We start from the raw sequence: 20,390 nt of genomic DNA, 5'->3' as shown, positions 1-20,390 counted from the left end.
TGCAGCATCAATAGTACAGCAGTAATCCCGCAGCGGAAACCGCGGAACAAACCGCGATAAATCTGCAGGGATAACCGCAGCGGGTTTGCCCTGCAGATTTATCAATTCCGCTGCGGGATTAACCCGCAGAGGAACCCGCAGCGTGTGAACGTGGCCTAAAGCTTATACTCACCTTCTGTGCTGGTGCCGTTCCCGCAATGTCAGCACTCATAGCGAGTGCCACCCCCGAGGCTCTTGTGCTGTTATCATGACGCCGATGCCCAATCAGCGCTGACTTCGCTATCCCCGCCTTCTGTTGAACTGACAATAAAGAGGAAGTCAGAGATCAGCCGCAGCCATGACTTCCTCCTCATATTCAATTCACCAGAAGGCGGGGATAGCGAAGTCAGCGCTGATTGGGCGCTGAGGTCACGTGTCACAACAAGCGCACAATAGCCCCGGGACCGCGAGTGCAAACACCGCGGTAACGGTGCCAGCATGAGAGGAGAGAATAGGTTTTTAAAAAAAATTTATTGGGGCAAAACATTTTGATCAAGGAAAGATTGTCCTAGTAGTGGACAACCCCTTTAATTATATATATCTAATATATAAAGCTGAATGTGTGTATGTATGTGTGTATGTCCGGGATTGGCATCTGAACCGTCGCAGCTACAGCCACAAAATTTTGCACAGTCACACGTCTGGACCCCGAGAGCGTCATAGGCTATATTGTGAGGTGAAATTTTAACCCCGCGCTTTCCAATTCACCAAACAATTTTGCCCCTATCTAAATAATGAGGAAAAAGTGAAAGGAAAAGTCTTGGAGGCGTCGCAGCTACAGGCACAAAATTTTGCACAGTCACACGTCTGGACCCTGAGAGCGTCAAAGCTATGTTGTGAGGTGAAATTTTAACCCCGCGCTTTCCAATTCACCAAACAATTTTGCCCCTATCTACATAATGGGGAAAAAAATGAAAGGAAAAGTGTTGGAGGCAAATTAACAGCTGCCAGATGTGAACAAGGGGGACTTAAAGAATGAGAGCGATGGCGCCAAAGAGTATATACTGTACAGTTGCTAAGGTGGGGCCCCGACATGAGATAATCACCACACCACCACGGGGATATGAACACACACACAAAATGCGCCTCACACTACCACGTGCTCGAACACATATACCACCCTCAGCGCACATTTCACCACACATACACCAACCTCGCCACATAAAAGTTGAAACACAAAAGTCGCCGCTGAAAACTCACCACGCGCAAAACTCTCCACATGCAAAACTCTCCACATGTGCAAAACTCACCTCATGGAAAACTCGCCACACGCAAAACTTGCACACGCGGAAAAATTGCCACATGCACAAAAGTTGCAACACATGCAAAAGTTGCCTCACACAAAACTTGCACATACTCAAAAGGCACCACACATAAAACTCGCCACGCGCAAAACTCGCCATGCACAAAACTTGCTGCACATAACTTGCTACACTAACCTGTCATATGCAACTCGACACACAAAAAGTTGCTACACGCATGTCGCCACACGCAACTCAACACACACAACTTGACACACGAAACTTGCCCTACAACACACACAAGTCTGGTATTATCCTTCAAAAATAAAAATCTGATTAATAAGCTGACAAACTACAAGAGCAACAAATGTACCATATAGGAATCCGGCAGCTGTCAGTCACATGACCAGTCTATTATGTGTATGTGTGAGCTAATATATACTGCCAGGGGGTGGGCTTACTGTTGGCTGGGGATTTATCAGGCTGCCAATTTAGCTTACAAATACTGAGGTAAAAATACTGACCAAATAACGTGTGAACGAGGTCTAATACAGGAGGAGATGACATACAGATATATACTATATACAGGAGGAGATGATACACAGGTATATACTATTTACAGGGGAGATGACACAGGTATATACTATATAGAGGAGGAGATGACATACAGGTACATACTACATACAGCAGGAGATGACATACAGGTATATACTATATACAGAAGGAGATGACACACAGGTATATACTATATACAGGAGCAGATTACCTACAGGTATATAGTATATACAGGAGGAGATGTCATACAGGTATATGCTATGTATAGGAGGAGATGACATACAGGTATATACTATATACAGGAGATGACACACAGATATTTACTATATATAGGTGAGATGACAGGTATATACTATATACAGGAGGAGATTACATACAGGTATATACTATATATAGGAGGAGATGACATACAGGTATATACTATATACAGGGGAGATGACACAGCAGGTATATACTATATACAGGGGAGATGACATACAGGTATATACTATATACAGGAGATGACATACAGGTGTATACTATATATAAGGGAGATGACAAACATGTATATACTGAGGTGAAAATGAGAGGTGTGAGGTGAAAATGGAAAGGTGTGAGTGCAAAATGAGAGGAGTGAGGGAAAATAGTGGAGTGATCGGAAAATGACAGATGTGAGGTCGAAATGACAAGTGTTAGGGGGGAATGAGAGGAGTGAGGGGGAAAATAAGAGGAGTGAGGGGGAAAATGAGAGGTGTGAGGGAGAAAATGAGAGATGTGAGGGGGAAAATGAAAGATGTGATGGGGAAAATGAGAGAAGTGAGGTGCTATAACTAACCACAGATATTTACTATGCCCAGGCAACGCCGGGCTCTTCAGCTAGCTTAGATTTACAATCTCCATGCTTTTCTCATGGTCAACTTTATGTGGCCTGTTCAAGAGTTGGAACAGCCAAAAATCTGTTTGTCTTTGCACCTGAAGGAAAAACTAAGAATGTCGTTTATCAGAAGGCTCTCGAATAAGTAGTAGAAGATTACTTCACATTACTTGGCCAATTTAGTTAAATCTGTGTGGAATATCTCTGGTGTTGAAATATATGTTGTAAAATGCTTCTATTAGCTTAGTTTTTGCCTTTTAATAATTACATTTCTATCTATTTGTTTTGTGGTTTTTTTGTGCAGAATAAATTTTTGTTAACACATTCTATTTTGCTAACAGCAGTTATTACCCCGGGCGAAGCCGGGTAGTACAGCTAGTATATATATATTATATGCTAACTACAGCATTGGGTGGCATGTTTACTTTTATTGTGATCTTATACAAGGATTGAGACATCCTGAATTTACATGCATTAAATGGCTGGTGTTAAACGTGGTATGTTTTTTAAAGCCCCCCCAAAAAAAATTGTTTTATAAGCCATACGCTGGCATTACACTAGTTTTTTTTTTTATCTTTGAGCCACATGTCTTATGCACTGTGTTTTGTATTGCAAGTGCAACTCAACAAATTCACTTAAAAAGGGTTGGCCATTACTTTTTATTTTTCTAACAAATGCCTCAGCATGTTTTACCGATACCTTGTGGCACCCAGTAGTGCTGCCTGGGTTTGATTCTCCTAACAGTAGGCGACTACATTTTTTAGTTTTCGAACAAGCAATCACAAAAGTACTAGACAACTCCTTAAAATGGGGTTAGGCTGTAATACCAGACAACCCATGGAAAAAAGTGATGTTTCCATAAAAACAGACCCCATTTGCCAAATACAAAATAAACATACGAATTAACTCCTTGATTTGAGACGTACATGCTGTGAAATTGCCAAGGGAAATTAGACATGCTGCGATCTGGAATGACGCGTTGCATGTCAGTCTCCGTGGGCATCTGTGGATGCACAGTGGACATGGGGTTTCTTGAAAACCCATCCACTATGTTGTAACATCAGGACGCTGCTGGTTTGATGCCGCACATATACCTAAGAGGTTGAAAAAATAATGTTAAAGGATGAAAAAAAAATTTATATATATATATATATATATATATATATATATATATATATATATATATATATATATATATATATATATATATATATATATACACATATATACACACACACATATCTAATATATAAAGCTGAATGTGTATGTGTGTGTGTGTGTGTGTGTGTGTGTGTGTGTGTGTGTGTGTGTGTGTGTGTGTTTGTGTCCAGGATTGGCATCTGCACCGTTGCAGATACAGCCACAAAATTTTGCACAGTCACACGTCTGGACCCCGACACAGGCCATGTTGTGAGGCGAAATTTTAACCCCGCACTTTCCAATTCACCAAACAATTTTGCCCCTATCTACATAATGGGGAAAATATGAAAGGAAAAGTGTTGGAGGCAAATTGACAGCTGTCAGATGTGAACAAGGGGGACTTAAAGAATGAGAGCGATGGCGCCAAAGAATATATACCGTACAGTTGCTAAGGTGGGGCCCCGACATGGGATACTCACCACACACGGGGATATGAACACACACACAAAACGCGCCACACACTACCACGTGCTTGAACACATATACCACCCTCAGCACATATTTCACCACATACACCAACCTCGCCACATAAGAGTCGAAAGACAAAAGTCACCGCTCAAAACTCGCCAAGCGCAAAATTCGCCACATGCAAAATTCGCCACATGCAAAACTCGCCACATGCAAAACTCGCCACACGTGCAAAACTCACCTCATGGAAAACTTGCACACGCGGAAAAATTGCCACATGCACAAAAGTTGCAACACATGCAAAAGTGGCCTCACACAAAACTTGCACATACTCAAAACGCACCACACGCAAAACTCGCCATGCACTAAACTTGCTGCACACAACTTGCTACACTAACCTGTCACATGCAACTTGACACACAAAACGTTGCTACACGCATGTCGCCACACGCAACTCAACACACACAACTTGACACATGAAACTCGCCCTAAAACACACACAAGTCTGGTATTATCCTTTCAAAAATAAAAATCTGATTAATAAACAGACAAACTACAAGAGCAACAACTGTACCATATAGGAAATACGGCAGCTGTCAGTCACATGACCTGTCTATTATGTGTATGTGTGAGCTAATATATACTGCCAGGGGGGAGATCTTCCTGTTGGCTGGGGATTTATCAGGCTGCCAACTTAGCTTACAAATACTGAGGTAAAAATACTGACCAAATAACGTGTGAACGAGGTCTAATACACTAGGAGATGACATACAGGTACATACTATGAACAGGAGATGACATACAGGTATATACTATATTCAGGAGCAGATGACACACAGGTATATACTATATACAGGAGGAGATGACTTACAGGTATATACTATATACAGGAGATGACAAACAGGTATATACTATATATAGGAGATGACATACAGGTATATACTATATATAGGAGGAGATGACATACAGGTACATACTATATAGAGGAGATGACACAGGTATACACTATATACAGGAGGAGATGACACACGTATATACTATATACAGGAGGAGATGACATACAGGTACATACTATATACAGGAGGAGATGACTTACAGGTATATACTATATACAGGAGATGACATACAGGTATATACTATATACAGGAGGAGATGACACAGGTATACACTCACTGGCCACTTTATTAGGTACACCTGTCCAACTTCTTGTTAACACTTAATTTCTAATCAGCCAATCACATGGCGGCAACTCAGTGCATTTAGGCATGTAGACATTGTCAAGACAATCTCCTGCAGTTCAAACCGAGCATCAGTATGGGGAAGAAAGGTGATTTGAGTGCCTTTGAACGTGGCATGGTTGTTGGTGCCAGAAGGGCTGGTCTGAGTATTTCAGAAACTGCTGATCTACTGGGATTTTCACGCACAACCATCTCTAGGGTTTACAGAGAATGGTCCGAAAAAGAAAAAAAATCCAGTGAGCGGCAGTTCTGTGGGCGGAAATGCCTTGTTGATGCCAGAGGTCAGAGGAGAATGGGCAGACTGGTTCGAGCTGATAGAAAGGCAACAGTGACTCAAATCGCCACCCGTTACAACCAAGGTAGGCCTAAGAGCATCTCTGAACGCACAGTGCGTCGAACTTTGAGGCAGATGGGCTACAGCAGCAGAAGACCACACCGGGTACCACTCCTTTCAGCTAAGAACAGGAAACTGAGGCTACAATTTGTACAAGCTCATCGAAATTGGACAGTAGAAGATTGGAAAAACGTTGCTTGGTCTGATGAGTCTCGATTTCTGCTGCGACATTCGGATGGTAGGGTCAGAATTTGGCGTAAACAACATGAAAGCATGGATCCATCCTGCCTTGTATGGAGCATCTTTGGGATGTGCAGCCGACAAATCTGCGGCAACTGTGTGATGCCATCATGTCAATATGGACCAAAATCTCTGAGGAATGCTTCCAGCACCTTGTTGAATCTATGCCACGAAGAATTGAGGCAGTTCTGAAGGCAAAAGGGGTCCAACCCGTTACTAGCATGGTGTACCTAATAAAGTGGCCGGTGAGTGTATACTATATACAGGAGGAGAGGACACACACGTATATACTATATACAGGAGATGACATACAGGTATATACTATATAAAAGAGGAGATGACACATAGGTATATAGAGGAGATGACATACAGCAGGTATATACTATATACAGGGGAGATGACAGGTGTATACTATATACAGGAGGATAAGACACATAGGTATATACAATATACAGGAGGAGATGACATACAGCAGGTATATACTATTTACAGGGGAGATGACATACAGGTATATACTATATACAGGAGATGACCTACTGGTGTATACTAAATATAAGGGAGATGACAAACATGTATATACTGAGGGGAAAATGAGAGGTGTGAGGTGAAAATGAGGGGTGTGAAGTGAAAATGAGAGGTGTGAGGTGAAAATGAAAAGGTGTGAGTGCAAAATGAGAGGAGTGAGGGAAAATAATGGAGTGATCGGAAAATGACAGATGTGAGGTCGAAATGACAAGTGTTAGGGGGGAATGAGAGGAGTGAGGGGGAAAATGTGAGGTGTGAGGGAGAAATTGAGAGATGTGAGGGGGAAAATAAGAGAAGTGAGGTGCTATAACTAACCTCAGATATTTACTATGCCCAGGCAACGCAGGGCTCTTCAGCTAATATATATATATATCAACTTTTACTTTTGCTGCGTCCATAAAAATATAATCTATCATAATGCAAAATTATTTCACGCATACCTTGGATGTCAAAGTAATAAAACCCAAAATGGTATCAATAAATAAATGTCAGTTCGCCACACACAAACAAGCTCTCACAAAGCTCCATTGTAGGAAAAATAAAAAAGTTACAGGTCTCCCCCCCACCAAAAAAGGCTTCTTTTTTAACAAATTTCTGAATATTTTTAGCCCCTTTAATTCAAATAAAACTTTACAAGTTTGGTATTGTCATAATCATACTAACTAAGGTAATTTTTGAAATCCAAAAGAATAATAGTGGAATTGTGTTTTGTTTTTTCTTCACAATTTCACCAAATGGGGAATTTTTCATGTATTCCAATACATTGCATGATAAAATTAATTGTTCATTCAAAACTCAAACTCATCCCACAAAAAAAACAAGCGCTCATACGGCTATCGACATAAAAAATTTTTTTACCAGCTCTGGCTTGTGAAGGTAAGGAGGCTTATTCACCGTGCAATGCTCCTCTGAGAAATTTAATATGCAAATTGCCTCTTCAGAGAAAAAGAGGACTTGATCTTTATAGCGCCACTTGTTGGAAGTAGCGATCCTACAAGTCACAATCAACCCTTTAACGAGTCGTGCAATATGACTTAGGATAAAAGCCAAATCAGTATCTCAATTCGCAGACACGGTGTTTCGGGCTGTTGGCCTTCGTCAGTGCAAAGCATGAGATCTGATTTGGCTCGGTGAGAGGCTCTGGACTGAGGTCTAAGGGTTAAGGTTTCTCCTTGTGGAGAGTGACATACCAGCTCTGGCATGTCAAGGAAGGAGGCTAAGGCCCCTTTTCACACATCAGTTTTTTGCCATCAGTCGCAATGCGTTGAATTTTGAAATAAAACGGATCCGGCGACTAATGCCGCCAAATCCGTTTTTTTCTCATAGACTTGTATTAGCGACGGATGGCCTCACATTTCATCTGTCGTTCGCCGGATCCGTAGAAAATTGTTTGTCTGGCGGCCGGAGACAACGGACATAGTAACGTTTTTGTGTCCGTCGAAAAAAACTCAAAGGATTGATTGTGACTTGTAGGATCGCTACTTCCAATAGGTGGCTCTATAGAGTTTAAGTCCTCTTTTTCTCTGAAGAGGCAATTTGCGGATTAATTTATCGAAATTCTAAATCTCTATTCAGCCAAACTTCAAATATTCATGAATGAATGGAAGATTACAATGTCCAGCCGGAATACTACTTGTCTAACTGTTGAAGAAGAAAAAAAGAGATTAAAACATCTCCAAGATTTAAGAGAATAGATGTCCTGTATGTGTGTGGGCCTCTTTGTTTCCGCTCTTTGAAAAGTCAGCCATAAATCTCCAAATATTACTTTTTAAAGTTCTGCTTCATCTTTTCTTTCCCCCCAGAAATTACACTATATAAAGGCAAATAGGAAGAAACACATCATAAAAAAAAAAAGGAAAATGAACAAGACAATATACAAAGGCGGTAAATATAATGCATTTTAGAGACCGAGTCCTCATATTGTAAACAATGAAAAATTAATGAAGATGTAAAGGATTAGAAAACCACAGTTGTCTTTAAAAACAAAAAACAAATGTTCCACACCTGTCCCAGGAATGTGCTGTCCCACACAAGTAAGTACAGTTCAATTTTGAAATGTAAAAGTATACAACTCTACGAGTCCATGATCCTCGATAAACAGGAGTCCATTAAGGTAGATACTTGGTTTTAAACCCTTGGCAAATATCCTATTAGGGAAGGGAATAGAGGAGAGACCACCGTAGGAGCCTCATCTATGAGGCTAGGGTCACACAACTGCTTTCTCTCCATTTGAGAAAATCGGTCCAATTATGCTAATCAGAGCGGAATCAGATTTTCTTGGAGCAGGAAAGAAAAAAAAAAAAAAGGTTTCTCCACCTTCTCTATTATGTCAGTCCGTGAAAATCGGACCACACTGGGATATCAACCTGAACGAGGTCCAATTTTTTTCACAGACTGATAAACATGAATGTGTGAGTGCAGTCCTCACTCGGAGGCAAATTGTGCATGCTGTGATTTTTTTCCTTGGACCAAAAATTGAACATGTGCACTGCCCCAAAAAAGAACACCGTTACGAATGTGATCCGTCAAAACTCGTACAGTACTTGACCGATTTATACGGTCGTCGACACAAGTCCTTAGAAGCAGCTACTAATGGCAGGTTTAGACCACCCCACTTGGTCGGTGTTAAACGACCTCCGATCAGCTGCTTATTTGATCATTTACGTTCCCTTAAAGCACAACTCCAGTTTTTTTTTCAGAGCTGGTAACTATAAGGCTGCCGTCACACTAGCAGTATTTGGTCAGTATTTTACATCAGTATTTGTAGCCAAAACCAGGAGTGGAACAATTAGAGGAAAAGTATAATAGAAACATATGCACCACTTCTGCATTTATCACCCACTCCTGGTTTTGGCTTACAAATACTGATGTAAAATACTGACCAAATACTGCTAGTGTGACAGCAGCCTAAGGCTTGGGTCTGGAACCTTAGGGTACTGTCACACAGTGCAATTTTGATCGCTACGACGGCACGATTCGTGACGTTGCAGCGTCGTAAGATTATCGCTCCAGCGTCGTAGACTGCGGTCACACGTTGCAATCACGGCGCTGGAGCGATGCCGAAGTCCCCGGGTAACCAGGGTAAACATCGGGTTACTAAGCGCAGGGCCGCGCTTAGTAACCCGATGTTTACCGTGGTTACCAGCGTAAAAGTAAAAAAAACCAAACCGTACATACTCACCATCTGATGTCCGTCAGGTCCCTTGCCGTCCGCTTCCTGCTCTGACTGAGATCCGGCCGTACAGTGAGAGCAGAGCGCAGCGGTGACGTCACCGCTGTGATCTGCTCTCACTTTCCGGCCGGCAGACAGTCAGAGCGGGAAGCAGACGGCAAGGGACCTGACGGACATCAGATGGTGAGTATGTACGGTTTGTTTTTTTTTACTTTTACGCTGGTAACCACGGTAAACATCGGGTTACTAAGCGCGGCCCTGCGCTTAGTAACCCGATGTTTACCCTGGTTACCAGCGAACGCATCGCTGGATCGCTGTCACACACAACGATCCAGCGATGACAGCGGGAGATCCAGCGACGAAAGAAAGTTTCAAACGATCTGCTACGACGTACGATTCTCAGCAGGGTCCCTGATCGCTGCTGCGTGTCAGACACTGCGAGATCGTAACTATATCGCTAGACCGTCACGAATCGTACCGTCGTAGCGATCAAAATTGCACTGTGTGACAGTACCCTTAGATTGGAATGATGAATGTTATAATTACCTGTTTAAGAGAGAAACTGCATTTCACATGTGCACACAAAGATCAGTACTAGTTCATAGGCGGTCATTGTTGTCACTGGTCTCAGCAGCACTTGTCCTGTTACCCAGGATGATGTGCTCTTGAGAACAATGATTTTAAACAAGACAAAAGATTATTTCACCTGATGAACAAGCTCTTTTCTCGTTTGATTGGCAGGATGCCTGCCCGATTATCAGGTAGTGTGTCAATCCAGCTTAACAATGCCATACCCAGACATTATATAGACAGTCCATTGATTTAAATGGGCACCAAGTAGAGAGCCCATTTACACTAGCCAACCTGGGCTAATAAATAATTGCCGATCGACAATATGCAAGACAGTTTTTTAGTTTCAACATTTTTATTTCTGAGAACATCACTATACATAGTAGACACAAATCATAATGTTCAAGGATCCCCTTGCAGGGGGAAATATGATAAAATAAGATGAGGAAAGTTGCATTATCCTTGAAGATATTATAGTATTTGCATAAATCCAGTGCATAACAATTTTAACTCAATTATATTTGGGATAATGGAGGAGGGAAGGAGGAGAAAAGAAAAAAAAAAGGGGGGGGGGGGGCACAGAGAACATTGAGTGTTATTGATGAGAGTTAAGTTGACGTGAGATACCAGATTGAATGAACCAAGAATTAAAGTTATCAAGACGTATAAGTATAATCGTGTGTTATGTAGCTAAAGACAATGTTCTAGAAAGGTCGTCGTCATTCTGAGCTTGGATCCAAGGATCCCATATACTCCAAAAAGTATCAATAGTGTCAGACTTAGTAGCCTCAATTTTTTCATATAGCATTATTTAGTTGAAGGGAACCTGTCACCCCCAAAATCGAAGATGAGCTAAACCCACCGGCATCAGGGGCTTATCTACAGCATTCTGTAATGCTGTAGATAAGCCCCCAATGTATCCTGAAAGATGAGAAAAAAGAGGTTAGATTATACTCACCTGGGGGGGCGGTCCGATCCGATGGGCGTCGCGGTCCAGTCCGGGGCCTCCCATCTTCATAGGATGACGTCTTCTTCTTGTCTTCACGCTGCGGCTCCGAGCGCAGGCGTACTTTGTCTGCCCTGTTGAGGGCAGAGCAAAGTACTGCAGTGCACAGGCGTCGGGAAAGGTCAGAGAGGCCCAGCGCCTGCGCACTGCAGTACTTTACTCTGCCCTCAACAGGACAGACAAAGTACGCCTGCGCTCGGAGCCGCAGCGTGAAGACAAGAAGAAGACATCATCCTATGAAGATGGGAGGCCCCGGACCGGACCGCGACGCCCATCGGACCGGACCACATCGGGACCGCCCCTGGGTGAGTATAATCTAACCTCTTTTTCTCTTCTTTCAGGTTACATCGGCGGCTTATCTACAGCATTCCAGACTGCTGTAGATAAGCCCCTGATACCGGTGGGCTTAGCTCATCTTCGATTTTGGGGGTGACAGGTTCCCTTCAATCCTTCTCTTCACCTGGAATATCGACAACGTATTAGCTTTCCATTGTCCAGCAATATGGTTTCTGGTTGCCATAGAAATAAAGCAAGACAGTTTTTTAATGGCCTGTGAAGACAAGCAGACTGCACTTTCATGCGCACAGAATGATGATTAATATGATCATTCTGTCGGCATAAAACTTCATTTTACCAGCAGCACGTGTCCGATTTACACAGGTGCTGCCGAAAAGGATGATTTTTTAATCCAGCTCAACTATCATTTCACCCAACAAACATATTGCTTGTTCTGTGAGTGATTGCTCAATTGGGAAACAAACGCTTAATCCCAATTAATGGACAGAGTAAGGGTATGTGTCCACGTTCAGGAAACGCTGCGCTTTTGACGCTGCGTTTTTCCGCAGCGTCAAAAACGCAGCGTCCAGATGTTACAGCATAGTGGAGGGGATTTCATGAAATCCCGACTCCACTATGCGTTAAAAAACGCATGCGTTTTTGCCGCGAAAACGCATGCGCGGTGCGTTTTTTCAAAACGCAGCATGTTGCTACAATGAGCAAAACACGCAGGCACACCGCAGGTGACCTGCCAGTGACCTCAGGTGCAGTTTTGGTCAGGATTTTACTTGCATAAAATCCTGACCAAAGCCTGAAGCAAGCCTGAACGTGGACACATACCCTAAATGGGTGCTAATGCTTCCTTTGCTCTATGGTGGAGATGAAATTTTCTTCGCCTGTGGTGGTGCTGGATAATGTAGATTTCCTTCCAGGTTTTCCCACAGAAGACAGTTGATCATCACAGCAAATCCTGTGATCAGCACATTGTTAAGGGAGTACTCTAACTAAAAAGTAGTGAGGAGGGAACGTGTTCGGATAACGTGTTATATGAGTGTCTTCGGCGTGCTCGAATAATATTGAGTCCCCGCGGCTGCATGTCTCATGGCGGTTCAACAGCAGCAACAAATGCAGGAATTTCCTGTTTGTTGGGCAATCCCTGTGTGTGTCGTCGCTGTAGAACAGCCGGGAGACCCGAACACATTTTTCGAGCACGCCGAAGACACTCGGTTAGCACCCGAGCATGCTAACACCTTATCCGAGCACGTTCACTCATCATCATTTCAGCATAGATATAAAACAAGTAGGTTGGAAACATCTTCACGTTTTTGGTGGCACTGGTATTTTCCCATTAACAGCTCCTGTTAGCGAGTAATAATTTACAATTTTTTTCCTCACTGGTTCAAGTTTTCAATAACATTCATTTTTCCTAAAGCAATCTATTGGGAATGATCCCAGCACAGAGCGGTGATTGTGTGTATGGCTGGATGTCAACATCTTTTAACATACAGGACACAGCGGGAGGTAGGTTAATTGTACGGAAATCCCTGAACGGGGAATAACAAAATTGGCAGCTATAATCAAAACCAAGGAATTAACTCTGTGTACATAGATTTGTCAGTCACGTAATTAGGAGATCAAGATATTAATGTTTAGAAGCGTTCATGGTGCCAGGATAGACCACCCTCGTTCTGCACCACCATGGCGAGAAGCTCAGCTGCCAGCGTACAATCTCCAACCTTCCCACAGAATCAGTCCTGATCGGGGCTGGTAATCCTTCCATGTGATAATGTGTATTAGGAACAATGAGCGATGACGTCATCTCATGGGACGGTCCCACAGGAAGCTCGGGATTCTCATATCCAAAGTTTATATAACAGTTGGTAAAAATAGTGATCTCATTACAGCATTTTCCATTATGTTCGGGATGTTTCAGAAGTGTGTAATGATAAACAGTGACACAGATGTGAATGCCACTGTGGATGACCTTCCAGTTCTCTCAGAGACCAGAAATGTAATATTCAAGATGACGCCACATGAACGTAGTCATCAATGGGTATGGAGATTTTGGAGGGGATATACAACCTAGACATAGACCATGCCTCTAATTCTAAAGGGATTATTCTACAATCTTCATTTATTCAGTTAACGGGGTATTCCCCAGTATAACACCTAAAACAACAAACTCAGCAGGTACTCACCTTCCCTGGGTCCAGTGCCGGCTCCCTACTGGCTTTAGCAGTGGTGTCATATCAACAGCAAACATATCAGCTTTAGCCGATCACTGAGCTCAGTGCTGAGTGTCGCCAACCTCGGCAGAGCCACAGGCTACAGCGGTGATGCACAATGCTGATTTGACGCCACCGCTACAGACATAACACCGAGACAGGACCAGCAGCAGGGAGTTCGCACAGGACCCAGGGAGGGTGAGTATTTTGCTATATTTTTCTGAAAGAAGACAACCCCGTTATATGACCACTGAGACCACCACTAATCCCAAAAAACAGGTGTCTCAAGGTCCTGTCTGATTCGAAGAGCAGTGGGCATGCATGACCAGTGCTCCACTCACTTTTATGAGTTTATAGGTGCGGTACTGCGCATGTTTTACAACCGCTGCCTTACAGAGTGAATTATTCGTAAGTTCACTACTGATCTATTCATTTACAGGACACTTGACTTATCCCTGAAGGTCCCAGTTGTCAGAATTCACAGATCACAAATCACACATTTATCACCTATTCTGTAAATTGGTAATAAAGTGTTATGTGTGGTAGAAAGGTCTCTTTTCCAATTACAGAGAAGTGCTTAAGTGTTGAGTTCCGCCGCCACCCGACTATAGCAAACATTTCAACATTGCCACTAGATTTCAGTAATACTTGGTGTAGAGCAGCGGTTTCCAAACTTGAGTATTCACGGCCCCCCAATAGACCATGTTTTCAGGAGTTCCTTAGTATTGTACCTAACTTGTGGCAAGTTATGATGCCTTTAAAATAATTAAATAACCTCTACAATACTAAAGAAAACATGATCGGTTGGGGGCCGTGTGGACTGGAGTTTGGGCAACACTGGTGTAGACATTCCTTTTTATTTTTAAGCGCCCACTGATCAGCTATGTGGAAGCCCACCGCCAATCGTTTACTCGTCGATTTAAACAGGTTAACGAACATTCAAAGTGCACAGAATGATCGCTAATGTGGCAGATCAGGCCCAAAGAATATCACGTTATCGCAGCACATCAACGGTTTACACAGGTCAGTGTACAGATGAGAACTGATTTTTAAGAAAGCTTAAAAAATAATTGCACCAAATGAAAGAGCATTTTGCTAATAGCTGGGAACATGCATTCGTACGAAAACTTGTCCTCGAATATTGGTTTGTCTAAATGGGCCATATGGGGCTGTTCACCTGGTCTCTTTTTCTCATATATGGAAAAATCAGACGACGATTCTCATCAGGCTTTTGATCAGAATTTGATGAAAGTGTGGTCCGAGTGTCAGTTTTTATTGCACATGTAGAAAAAAAAGGTTTCTCCACTTGCTCCATTCTGACAGTCAGTGAAAATTGGACTGCACTTGGGTCTCATCAGAATGAGACATGTCTCTGACATTTTCTGTGGACTTCTCGGTATGAAGAACAAAAAATGGACATATGAACAGCCCCATAGACTATCATAGGTTTGAGTGCTATCCGTGAAAAACACAGATGTCACTCGTACATACCCTTAGTTTTTACTGTTGAAAATGAAATAAAAAAAGGATCCTCTAGTCTACATCACTGATTACTTCTGGTGCCGAGGCATTTTCGAATCAATGGCTAAAAGGTTAGAACAAAGTGTACCAGCTGTCTTTAAACCACTGCTATGTGGACCCCGTTCATAAATAAAACACATATCTATCTACGCATCCTAAAGTCGTACTATGTTGCTGCTTCATTTCTGAATTGTTCTTCACATTCACGATCTGCTTTCTGGGACCGGCTTGCTTGTGAAGCTGCAAGTTCAGAGCTCACTGCTCACTCCTATGTTCTCCACCCTATTCTTTTGATAATCTACCCTGTGTATAGGTCTCCTCTACCTACTTCTCTCATACTAGTGATATACTATTTTTTTAACACGTCCCCGTTTTAGTTGACTTTTCAAAATGAGCTGTTGTGTGTGTACATGAGAAATAACACTAGTTCTGGCCACCAGGTGACTTGCATCCTGCATTTTTCACCTCTGCAGGCTCTATTTGCAATTTTCTGTTGTCTCTGAGCTGGTGGGTGAATATTAGATGCTATGATATCCTCCTTACAGAGTACACACAGAGGAATTCCTGCTTTTTTTTCCCTGTAGCAAATGAGACAGAAGCAGCATGGAAGATATTATAAAGCAGCACTGAGCTGTGTTGCTGTAAATCCAGTACTAAAGAGACACATTTGATAAAAGCTGCAGCACAAGCTGTCTGGTTTCTCACTGTGCCAAGTGCTCATCACTCCTCCTCCCATCAGCTGTGACCTGATACTTCACTGTGTCTATAAAAATAGCTTGCAGTCGTATTTTAATTTGTGGATGGCGAGTTCAGGAAACAGATGGGAGGTGGCTCATAAGTTGGAAAAGAAGCATATTTCTCTGATAATATATATTACAAAGGTTCTTGTTTTCACTCGTACTATTGATTTATGTGAAGTTTGTGACAGTGACTGTATAAGGAATCAAAAAGCTGAACGGCCGCAGAACATTTAGGAAGACTACAGGGACTCCTAGAAAGATCTATTGGGCTTGGCCATCTACTCCTGCCACCATCCAGCCCAGAAGCCTTATGACTATACGTTCTTCATTGAAGCCAGAATTTCTCTTTTCCTTTAATGAAGTGCAGCAAGATCTGACCGAAATGCAAGAAGTGTGTTACTTACAGGGGGAGTCATCATTGTAGAGAGGGTCTATGTTGTGCAGCAGCTCCACTCTGGGGGAAGGGCTTCCTTCACTAAAACAGAAGAAAAGCCAAACATTATTCTCCTTCTAACATCTGCTAATTGCATTTTCTATTTTAATGCTTCCTTTGTTAGAGCTTTAGGAAATAACTGGCCTGACAGTAAACCATTAGGCACTTTTTTTTTTTCAAGCTCAGCTGCATAAAATGACACGTAGCTGACTATATATATACCATCAAACGAAAAATGATCAGCGATGTATTGTGGATAACAGATCTGCGGAATTATAGTTATTGCACATGATAAATTATATGTGTATATCGGAGTACAATGCTGTAAAGTACATTGGTGCTATATAAGCAATTAAAAATAGATTGGTAAATACACATTTCAATTATGATCGATCACATACAGAATTTGATATTGGCAGCTATTAGATACAAGGGCATGCATAAAGGGGTGCAGAGGTGGCAATTGTATTGTTCGTGTCTAAAAGAGCCCAAAGGCTCCTCTGCCACAAAATAAGACACTTATTATAGCTGGCACATAGTAGGTGGCCGGCGTTGTTCCAAATTTTGCACCTGGGTCCAAGAGATAAGTTATGCATCGATGGATACAATTAACAAGGTTGTTCTCTCTATTTGCAGCAAAGTGGGACAAAGACAGAAGAAGGCCCCTGTGCAAAACCAGTTTGTGGGCCCTGTGCAGTCCAGGAACTTACCATATAGAACTCCTTTATGTGCTACTTTGGAGGTGGAAGAGGTCCCCTTAGGGCTCGCTCACTTGAGTGTACAGTATAACACGGCCGAGTGCTCTCTGATGTTTTATCGGATAACACTCGGCCCAATGTTATACTATGGGGCAGTGCAGATCTAGGATTATTCAAAACAGCATGGTGGGACTGGCTCTGCAAATAGGGCCACACACACCCGTTCAAGTCTATAGGTGCGTGTGAAACACTGGATTGCACTCGGGTGCAGGGCTGGTTTTAGACAAAGTGGGGCCCTGGGCAAAAGTTTAAAGTGGGGCCCCAAATGCAACATCACACAGAAACATTTCTGTCAGGCCGCTAGATGAGCATGATCGACAATATTGAATTTGTTCGACGCTTGTTTCCCGGCCCTCTTAGGGTAGGTGCACACGTTCAGTAATTGGCAGCACTTTGGAAGCAGCACATGTCCGCTGCCGGCTATTGAACGCAGGTGAATCCGCATGTGTTCATTGAACCGTGCAGATTCACTGCGTCCAATACATTGTACGGGTGAAATTTATCTTGGGAGACAAAGATAAATTGACATGCTGTGGTCTGGTGAGACACACCACATGTGCGTCTCCGCGGGTGAGCTGCGGGCATCTGTGCATGCATAGTGGGCATGGGATTTCTTGAAATCCCATCCCCTATGCTGTAACATCTGGCCGTTGCCCAAGTACACAGCGTCCAACCTGCATCGTTTACTGACCGTGCGCACCTACCCTTATTCCGGCTGAGGAAGAATGATTGGTACAGAGCCCCCTCAGAGTATATTGCAGCCCCCCTCATAAAGAAGACTGCAGCCCCCTCAGAGTATAATGCAGCCCCACACACAGTATAATGCAGGCTCCAGCCCCACAAACACAGTGTAGTACAGCCCACTTTACACACTGTGTAATGCAGCCCCAACACATACAGTATAATGCAGCCCCCCAGAGTATAATGCAGGCCCAACCCCCACACACTATAATTCAGCTCCCACCACACACAGTATAATGCAGCCCCCCACACACAGTATAATGCAGCCCCCCACAAACACACACAGTAAAATGCAGACCCCACACACAGTATAATAATGCAGCTCCCTAAGAGTATAAAGCAGCCCCAGAGTATAAAGCAGCCCCCTCAGAGAATACAGCCCCCGATTATAATGCAGCCCCCCACAAACACTATAGTGCAGCCCCCCACACACAGTATAATGCAGCCCCCCAAACACACCGTATAATGCAGCCCCCACACACACAGTATAGTGTAGTCCCCCCACACACACACTAACGTACAGCAGACACACACACACTATTATGCAGACACACACACATACACTATAATGCAGACACACACACACAAACATACACACACACATTACTTATCTCTCCTCCTCGTGCCCCTGCTGCTCTCACTTCTGCAGAGAGTCTCAGCATCTCACCAATTCCATTGCTGAAACACGCTGAGTCACAGACAGAGAGGGAGTGATGGGAGAGGGAGCGTCACATGACGCTCTCTCCTCCATCACTGCTTTCAACTTTATTGCCATCTATGATGCCGATAATTTGAATGCGTGATGCGGGTAGGGGGTGGCGCCGGGCCCCCATAGCGGCCACTGGCTGGGGGCCCCTGGAAGAGCGTGGGCCCTAGGCGGCTGTGTGGTCTGCCTGCTCCTAACGCCGGCCCTGCTTGGACGTGATCCAAGTGCAATCTGATGCTCGCGCACAGAGATAATGGAGAAGATGGAGACATTAAGTTCTCATCTTCTCCAACATCTGTGCTGCAATTCTCTCATGCAAGAAAATCGAATCACACTGGGATCAAACTCTGACAGGGGAAAAAGTACACCTCCCAGAGAAGAATCTGAGGTAATGCTCAATAGAACATCCCATAAGTTACAAACTAAACCTTACAACCTAATATCTCTGCAACAGAGAGAAATTAAAAATATATACATTTTAAAACTCAGAAAGCTCTCTACGATAATTCCTAGCTGTCATTCACTGCATTTTTGTACCGTAGCTATATGATCCCCAGGGAGATTCTGAAACAATATTTTATTATTCAGAAACCTACATGAAACGGCAGTAATGTGACCATGAATACTGGTGAAAATTTGCAAAGGGAACTGTTCCCTATCCTGTGGATATGCCATAAATATCTTCGGCAAGATTCCCATTTTTACTCCTGGTAGACCTGAATTCTCAAAATCTGAACCAGCTGAACCCCAAGTACCCTTTAATATAGCAAATTTCATGAAACCCTCCCCTGCAGTTTGCCTTGTCCACACCCAGCAGTGACTTTTTTTCGGACATTTTCTATATAAACCAATTCAATTTGTTGCGTTTCATGGTATTAAATGCTTATTTTTTAATTTCCTCCAAAGTTCGCATACTAAATAGAGAATGTAAGAAAAAATTTACTTTAGATTTCCTTTTACCTTAAAAGTCTAAAAGAATAAATGCAATGAGAATGAGCAGTAAGGCATCCCATAGAAATATTTCATTTCAGCCTCCAGTCTCGCCCCACAAAAAAAGAACTCGAATGATTAAAAAAATAGTGGGGATGACATATTGTAAGTATTGTCATCTGAGGAGCGGAGAAATTAGTGCGATGATTCCTTATTGGGAAGAAGTCACATGTAATGCTCCGAGATCAAAACAGCTGAGGAAATGAAACATTCCAGGCCTAATGAAAAACAATCATTTCTTTACTCACTGGAAACTTCCTCCAGAGAAAAGGAAACCTGGGTCTATAACCAAGAGACTCCATCATCCGAATGCTGGATTGTGAGGGACACTTTGCATGCTCTATTAGGGCTTGTTCACATAAGCACATGCACATGACTAACAGATTTTAAGGGGGATGTTCACGTTTAGCGACTATTCCCACGCAACCGAAGGTGAAGAATCTGGTCTTTATTATACATGTGCAAGTCTATATAATGAATACTGCAGAGCAGAAGATGAGGTCAGGAGATACATCATGTAGAACGGACATTTTAGCTAGGCAGTGGAACATAGTGACCAAATCTGAACCTGGAAACAAATCCTGCAGCGCCTCTACAGGTCAAATGAAGTATACCCAGT

At 42.9% G+C, this 20,390-nt stretch overlaps 1 protein-coding gene across 1 annotated transcript in view; it reads right to left on the bottom strand.

Annotated features, from left to right (window-relative positions):
- ARSB (arylsulfatase B) overlaps window positions 1-20,390 on the bottom strand; it is a 151,153-nt gene that overhangs the window by 54,468 nt on the left and 76,295 nt on the right. Inside the window, exon 6 of the mRNA XM_077286989.1 lies at window positions 16,548-16,618. Coding sequence (XP_077143104.1) covers window positions 16,548-16,618 — 71 coding nt within the window. The remainder of the gene's footprint in view (window positions 1-16,547; window positions 16,619-20,390) is intronic.

The sequence above is a fragment of the Ranitomeya variabilis genome, chromosome 1, assembly GCF_051348905.1.
Source record: "Ranitomeya variabilis isolate aRanVar5 chromosome 1, aRanVar5.hap1, whole genome shotgun sequence".
Taxonomy (NCBI): domain Eukaryota; kingdom Metazoa; phylum Chordata; class Amphibia; order Anura; family Dendrobatidae; genus Ranitomeya; species Ranitomeya variabilis.
The sequence above is the reverse complement of the archived record's forward strand: the minus strand, read 5'-3'. Positions and strand labels throughout refer to the sequence as shown.